Source organism: Drosophila gunungcola, unplaced genomic scaffold (assembly GCF_025200985.1).
Source record: "Drosophila gunungcola strain Sukarami unplaced genomic scaffold, Dgunungcola_SK_2 000104F, whole genome shotgun sequence".
In the NCBI taxonomy this organism is placed as follows: domain Eukaryota; kingdom Metazoa; phylum Arthropoda; class Insecta; order Diptera; family Drosophilidae; genus Drosophila; species Drosophila gunungcola.
Window position 1 is genome coordinate 28,193 of NW_026453266.1, and position 8,307 is coordinate 36,499.

The window sequence follows — 8,307 nt, forward strand, 5'->3', positions numbered from 1 at the left end:
ATCATATGGCTCCCATAGAAATAATATAAATATATAAAATAACTATCTATTAATTGAGCTGCAAATCATCATAGCTTCAATGTTTTTAACAAATACGCAAGTAAATCTTAATTTTAATGTTTTCAAAATATTTAGTTCTTGCAATAGCTGCAAGGGTATATGAACTTCGGCTTGCCGAATTTTGCTTCCTTTCTTGTTGGTTTTGTGGTAAGCTATCCAGTGGGAACTCCTGCATTCGAGTCATACAAGTTAATCTCCCCACTCTCAATATTTTAACTTTAACATTTTTCTTAGAGTTTTTTTTTGTATTTATTATTGACTGATGTGATTATAAAAAAGTTTCCCCATTCTATATTATGTTTCTACACTAAAGATTTATGCTAAATAACAATAATTATAAAAGAATACGACTTGAAAAGCTAAAAAAAATAACATCCTTGTTCGTAATATTAAAAATAGGAACAAGGTAAATCACCCACCATTTATTTACAAACACAATAGGAGTCCTTCTGGTTGGTCCATCAAACTACGGGAAAACTAATATTATGATCAGTCTAATTAAGAGTCCAGATGGTCTGAGATTTGCAGATATATACGTGATTTCAAAAAGTTTATGATATGATTATTTGTAAAAACTTTTAAAACTAATTAAGGGTATGGAAACTGAAACTGTTTTAGCACGGACCGAAGCTAAAAATAACTCAATTATGATTTTTGATGATGTGGCTTGTGAAAAACAGAATAATATTCGTAGCTATTTCTGTATGGGACGTCACAAAAACATTGACTCTTTTTATATGTCAAACATATAAGATACCAAACCATCTTATACGGGACAATACAAATGTAATTTTATGTTTAAACAATATCAATGTTTCACAAGCTACTGAAGTAACATACCTTGGAGTGCACTTGGATAGACGTCTTACTTGGCGTAAGCACATAGAAGCTTAAAGAAATCTACTCAAAATTAGAGCTGGGAGTCTACATTGGCTAGTAAACGCCCGTTGCACCGATAAAGCTGGAGTATACAGTACTTTTGAACAATGCAGTCTTAAAGCCAATTTCGACGTATGGCTGCTTACTATGGGGGAACGCTCGCGTTAGTAACTTAGAAACAATCCAAAGAGCTCAATCAAAAATTCTGAGAACTAAATGTGGGATCTGTAAAAAAGGATGCTTTAAACTTGCGTCACTTATATCGGGATCATATTAATACTGTAGCAAGCAGTCAAACATACATTGTAAAGAACTGATTTTGTTAATTATCTGCGGCTAGCTCAGAAGATGAATGTATCCGTCCCACCAAATTTATATAAACGTGACCACCCTATTGATGAGTGAGAACGTACAGAAAGATCAGAAGTGTACAAGAATCTTTATTCGCCGACTTGACCCTCGGCCTATGTGTAGAAATACGCTCCGCCGTCGGTTTCTTCCCACGTTGAACGGCTTGCTTGGTTATGACTGCTCTTGGATGAAGTCTCCGTCGCCTGCTACGTTCGTGGTGACCTCGGCTGCATTTTGCTCGGCGGACTAACAGAGCCTAGGGATGCGTCACCGTTCCCAGACTAGTGTGAACAGGCACTGTGCTCTCAAGGCGCACACCTTTCGCAGCCGCATCCTTTGCTCTGTCCTGGCCGGTCGCACCGGACGTCTGCTCAGTTTCTACCTGACGGTTCAAGCGTACGCCGGAAGCCGCCAACGCAGTCACTGGGTCAAACGCCAGGATCTGGACGAACGCTTCCACCATACCCTCTGTCCCGCAGACTTTAGAAGTCAACGTATCTGATGCTCGCACGGCGCTTGTTGTTCGTCTTTCGTGGTGTCCTCGTTGTCATTGATCTGCTTCCAGATATGTTGATTGGCTAGGCTCCTAGCTGACGTAGCGCTCGCGATTCGGTAAGCTGCCGTTCTGGGACTCTAGCGTTGAACTGCTGTGCTCTCAAAGCATACGCCTTTCGAGACACTAGCTGAACAAACGCGCGTCCTTCCGGGCTAGACGCATCAGGACCTGTACAATTCTAGCGGGACGATCTGACATACGCCGGATTTCACCAGTGCAGTCCTTTTAGGCAGGCTGCTAGTTCTATACCCCTTTTCTTCCGTGCCCACGGTTCCTTGTCGAAGGTCTCCATTTGTTCAACTCTGTCGGACACGCCGGGTGGGATGCCAAGCTCAAACAGCGAAAGAAGTTGTGACAAAGCGCCTGGACTTAGCCGTGTGATGCCGTAAGGACCTCAGCTACCTTCGTCTCAATTCAGAGACTTTAGCTCTTAGTCCCGAACGTCTCGACGTAGCGATCTTGTTTCCTTGATGACTCCGCACGGCTCTACTTGGTTCTTCACGTTGATACTTGTTGACTGGTAGAAAACGACTGATCCAGCTTCCTGCGCTCGGCCTGCTTATATAGGCCTCTGTTTACCGCTAGTTATCGGAGTCTCCTTGGCTCCTGGTCCAAAGTCCACGGTTTTACCGTTCGACCTTTCGCCCTCTGCGCACGGCATCAATGCACGGCCCTTCGCTACTCCCTTATATTGTCGTCTCGCTCTGACTCTCCCATTACTTGTCTGGTCCTCAGGGCACCACTCTCTCTCGCCGCACTACAGTTACTACAGGCGAATTCGCCGCGTAACTGGTCACTGGTAGGCCACTGCTTGCGTGTGTTTATACTGCATTTGCTTTTTAATTTGTGGGGAGTTTTTCACGACGTAGCGATCTTGCACCTTTTTGACTCCGCACGACTCTGCTCCTCGCTGACGTTGATTCGATGTGTCGTGATAACTGCTTGATGATTGACTGATGACTGACTGATCCCGTTTCCAGAGTCCAGACTGCTTATATAGGCCTCTGTTTACCGGTTATTCTCGGTGTCTCTATGCCTCCTGGTCCAAAATCCACGGTTTTACCATTCGAACTTTTGCCCTCTGCGCAGGGCACCAATATCAAAGTCCCAAGTCCGGTGCTGTCCCGTTATTTCCTTTTGCACACGGCGCTTCGCTGCTCCATAATATTGCCGTCTCTCTCTGACTCTTCCATTCCTTGTCTGGTGCTCAGGGCAGCACTCTCTCTCGCCGCACTAGCATTACTACGGGCAAATTCAATTCCTATTATTTCCTTTGTATGTCTCTTTTAAACTTGCCACAAACAATTTCAAAAAATTTTTTTTTAGTCTACGAGTGAGTAAAAATGGAAACCATCGGTGTAGACGACTACAGTGCAGCAGAATTTCGAAGATGGTTGGAAACCTCGGATTCCAGAAATGCGGCAACAACGCGGCACTCGCATGGCGTCTAAATAAAGTATTTCCCAAAGCCCGTGGAGTTTGCGCAACGTTGGGTTCCAAGGACATTTGCGCGGCAGAAGCTGGATCAGAGGAAAGGCCCAATTTGTCAGCAGACGGCAATGAGAACAATAAAGCCGAGGCTACATCGCTCACTTGCCAAGATAACGGCGAAACCCGAAACAACGTTTCGTTGGAATCCATAAAGCGTCAGTTGCAATTACTCTAATTGGAAAACGAGTTGCTGAAAAAGGAAGTTTATCGGCATCAGCCGGTAGACGGTGTGACCGCATCCTTAACAAACGATATTCCACAATGTCAAAACAACGTGGCCACATCCAATAACAATAATGCTGTCCCATTAGATTTGAAAAACGTCATCGCCGAGGATGCCAGATCTGGCATATCATTATCTAATAACAATTATTTGCTGACCATGGTGACAGAGATGCTCCCTGTTTTTGATGAACTGGTTTGGGTACGACTAATAAATGTTTCAACTGCAACTGTGTTGGACATTTCGCAGCCGTATGCCGCAAGCCCAAGCGCTAGTATGGATCCTGCAAGCTCAACTGTCGATTGATCGTAGCACGATCAGGCTATGGTTCCGCCACAATCCCCTTTCCATTACACTTGAGTATCAAATGGATTGTCACCAACCGTTCAATACAATCCCCAATAGTCAAGGCTGTCCGTCAAAAATTATGTAATATTTTCTGACCTAGTGGCAACCAAGTCAAGTTTCATTTATGATTACTATTCTATTGGGTATCATGTTTTTTGGTTTCTACATATATGCTTTCACATTTATCATTGTCGTCTCCATTGCACAGAATTTTGTATATAACATTGTTTTTATCGAACATTTGAATTTTTGACTTTGTTTTGCTAAACATTTATCGTAACATTCGGAGTCCTTTAAGCGTTCTGATATTCTTGGTATTTATATTGCGGACATAAACTGTTTGGATTCTGGGCATTTTGGTTTTTGGTCAATGTTTTGGTGTCTTTTTATTAATGTTTTTCTTAAATGCTTCCGGAAGTTATAGTATTTTAGAATAAGTCTAATCTCTTCTTTGCTTTCTTCGTGAAATATTTGGCCAGAAATGGTTAGCATCCGATGAATACAACATTCAGCAGTTTTATAATTTATTGCCTTTGGGTGTTTGGAATTTAAGTTTATGATTCTTCTTGATGCTGTTGGTTTTTGTATACCACTTTAGTTTTAAAGTATTTCCATGTCTATGAACCGTTGAGTCTAAATAAGCTCGTTCATTACTATATCTGCGATAATTGGTGAAGCAGGGAATCCCATCGGCATTCCCTTCAGTTGTGCATATATATCGTCCTTGAATTTAAAGTATCTGTTGTCTTGAATGCAGAATTGGACATAAACGGTTTTGTTTTTAATATCTGTGTGTTGTTCTATTTTTGTTCATTTTTCTCTGATTCTGTCTAGTGCAAGATCTATCGGTATACTGGGGAATAACGAGACTACATCGAATGATATTAATATTTCATCATCAATATCTTCCCTTGATTCCACTGAGTTTTTAATATTTTAGAACGAGTCCGTCGTGATGTTCTTTAATATGTTTATAATTTATTTACAAAGCCCATATGATGATGATCCAATCGATGAGCATATGGGTTTTAAGGGAGTCCCTTCCTTGAGAATAATTGGTATTCCGTACATCCGTGGTGGTAGTGCTGTTTTGGTGACTAACATATTCCTTTCGGTCCGTGTAAAAAGTGTGTACATGATTATTCATTGTTTTTGGTTTGAAGCCATGATGTTGGATCCTTTCGCAATATTCTGTATGTGTTTTTCTCTTACAATATGTTGTCCATTTTTTGGTTGTAAGTATCTTTGTCCATAGCCACTGTCTTGTTTCCTCTGTCAGAGTTTAAAATTAGTATATTGTCATTTTCCTTTCAAAATCTCAGTGTCTGTACCACTGTGTCTAGCATTGCACGATCTATTGCACTTTCCCGAACTGACGTCAGATAGTCTTTGAAAAGTAAAGAGAATTTGCACCAAGAGCTCTCCGACCGCTATGTACTTAAAGAGAGGGAATTTCTTCTTCTCTTTCGCGCTTTGTCGTCTGGAGGGAATGTAAGTCAGCTTAGTTTAGCCTTCTCTCCAGAATGGTTTTGATTCTTTTAATTTTTTGGTTTATCTTTTCCAGATACCGTAACAGTTATGATTTTTAAAATAAAAATTCCGATTTAGGAGTTAACTTACTTTACGTTATGATATGGCGACCGTGAAAATGATAGGAAATCAACCGGACATCTACAAAAACAATCAAAAATCTAATGTGTAAAAAAAACTACACAAGGAATTCAAACAAGGATAATTGGAAAAGACAAGAAAGAAAATGGAACGGAACGGCAACGAAGGATTTTACAAATATAAAAGTCTGAGTGAGAAGGGTGTGTGAGTGAGTAGAGTGTGAGTGAGTAGAGCGTTAGTGAGTAGAGCGTGAGTGAGTAGAGTGTGAGTACTGGAAACTCCATTACAAATTTTAAAAACTCCTTTGTCCGAATATAAATGTTATCATTAAATTAGATACCGAAAAAAAACAACCACATAACCGACGCGCTATCCAGAATTCCTAGGCATCCTTTAACTAAAGCTTTGCGTATAACAGATTCGAAATGCTTATATATTAGATTTATGTTGAAGAACTGTATTTAGTTGATTTTTATGTTCTGAAAAATAAAGAACACTCGCTCGTAATTATAAGTTTGGTCAAATCGGTCGTTAACATTGCTCATTTCTCTTCCTTATCCCAAGGCTAGTAGTTAAAAAGGGTTGTTTCTTTCTACCATAATCAATTTAATAAAATCAAAGCTGCTACGCGCGGGCCCTATTAGCATAGTGGGCAGTTATCTAGTTCGCGAGGAAAACACAAATAACATAATGTAGTGGCATTTATAAGAAAAATAAAACTAAGTAAGTGAGGAATTGAGAAATTGGATTGTGACCGTTGGACAGTGATTTAAGTAAAAAATTTGATGACACTGTTTTGATTCTAAAATCCTCGATTCTATCAGAGATTTCAAAACGGGTCTCGCAAATGCTTTCCCACTCGACTTTAGCCGGCTCCCATCAGAAAACAAGCTCGGCATAGGCCAACTTCGCTGCCCGCATTGGAACTTCCAAAATTCTTTGGAGGTTATGTAAATTGGTTCTCGGTCCTCAAGAACTAGTGGGATGGTTCGAAGGGAGGCTTAGCTGAGGCCACCAGGCGGGTCGCCGGTTGCGGATAGCGAACGACCTTCTGGGAAGGTTAGTTGCGAATAAGCGCAAGCAAATTAGCAACCCCGGACAAACGCGGGTATACCGATGGAGGTATACCGACAAGACGCTTGTTTGGCCGTCTTAATACCGTAGCCTTACACACCCCCTCCCTCACAACTACCTACCTCCATCCTATCCCCCACATCTCACCTCGGTGCCTGACTATTTGACCTCTCGCGTCTGATAGGCCAACCTCAATCAGACAGCTGAAGAAGCAGGACGCTCTTCCAGCCCTAGGACAGCCCGGAGGACTGGACGACCCCAACAGGCGTGGCCTGCCAGGGTCAAAGGTAAAGTGGTACCTGAGGTACCTCATGCAGGGCATGACACCGGAGGAGGCCTTGAAGAAGGCAAAGGAGCCGAGGGAGCAGCTGGCATTGGGGGCAGCACCGGCTGGCAAACGGCTGAACACCAGCCGCACACCACCAACGGACACCCCCAAAAGGTCTAGGCACGGCCCAGGGGCTAGTGAAACGTCCTCACGGGTCCCTGAGCAAGAGGGGCCTAGCACATCAGCAGCAGCGGCAGAAAAGGCAAAAGTGCAGGCCAGGAAGATACCTTCCCAGCCCCACCAAAACCAGAAGCCGACAACCGCTGGAGGAAGACCCTCTAGCTCGGCACCACCGGTCATCGGACCCCGTCCGACTTAGGCGGAGGCTGCCAAGAAAGCCACCCTCATTAGGGTGGCTATACTCCCGGAGGGTTTCCCGGCGGCCAGCCTGACCGCAGAGGAACTATCCGGGCTCCAGGAGTCGGTCATGGACGAGATGCTCACGTCAGCGTGGAGCGGTCCCGTCGTGTTCAGGGGAATCCACTTCAGGGTGGGTTACCTGATTATCGACTGCCTGGATGAAGGCTCAGCTGATTGGCTCAAGATTGCCGTACCTCAGCTGCGGACGTGGAAGGGAGTACCCCTAGAAACATCCCGGCAGCGTACAACGCCACGTTGATCTGCCCGAGGAGCTCCGACCGGACCAATGAGGAAATATTGGCCTTCATTGGTTTCCAAAACCGGGTCGAGACGAACGCCTGGAAGGTCATCTCCAGGAAGAACGACGGAGCTGGTGCACTCCTGGTCGTAGGGATGGACCAGACCGGAAGGGATGAGATAGTGGAGCGTGACCACAAACTCAACTTCCGGTTTGGCCACGTCACCGTGAGCGGTCTGAAAAAGACCAAGAGAGCTCCGGAAGAGACGCCCAATGACGGCACATGCAAGGTTGTCGAGGATACCCTCGAACCACTGAATGTGGGGCCGAAGCTACAGAGTGGTGAGCAGGATGAACAATCCATCACCAGCATGGACATTGGGGACGACCAAGGGGATGGACACCCTATGTCATCCCAAGAGCTGGCCCAGGAGCTCCTCCTGGACGAAAGCTGCGAAGAAGCCGAGGTTACCGTGATAGACGGTGGTGGAGAGACTTGCTCTCTCTCTTCACCAGACCTCACGGAGCATAAAACCTCGGAGTGATAGCTGCAACAAGCAGCACTCGGCTAGCCCAGGTAAACATCCATCGGGCCAAAGCAGCATCTGCTGTCTTGGCGAGGATGTTCACCTCCCAACACCTCGGGCTAGCCCTTGTACAGGAGCCATGGTGGCACCATGGCATAAAAGGCCTGTACACGAAGGACACTAAGGTAATATGCGATCCAGGAGGATCACCTCCCAGATCATGCATCGTTATAAGGAAAGATATCAATTATAGTATCTTTT

General features: G+C 44.2%; 1 protein-coding gene across 1 annotated transcript; it reads left to right on the forward strand.

Annotated features, from left to right (window-relative positions):
* Positions 1–7,079: 7,079 nt before the first annotated feature.
* Positions 7,080–8,067, forward strand: LOC128265238 (uncharacterized). The gene is made up of 2 exons (XM_053001113.1): positions 7,080–7,471; positions 7,627–8,067. The coding sequence occupies exons 1-2, from the start codon at positions 7,349–7,351 to the stop codon at positions 8,062–8,064; spliced, it is 561 nt and encodes a 186-aa protein (XP_052857073.1). The 5' UTR covers positions 7,080–7,348; the 3' UTR covers positions 8,065–8,067.
* Positions 8,068–8,307: the final 240 nt, after the last annotated feature.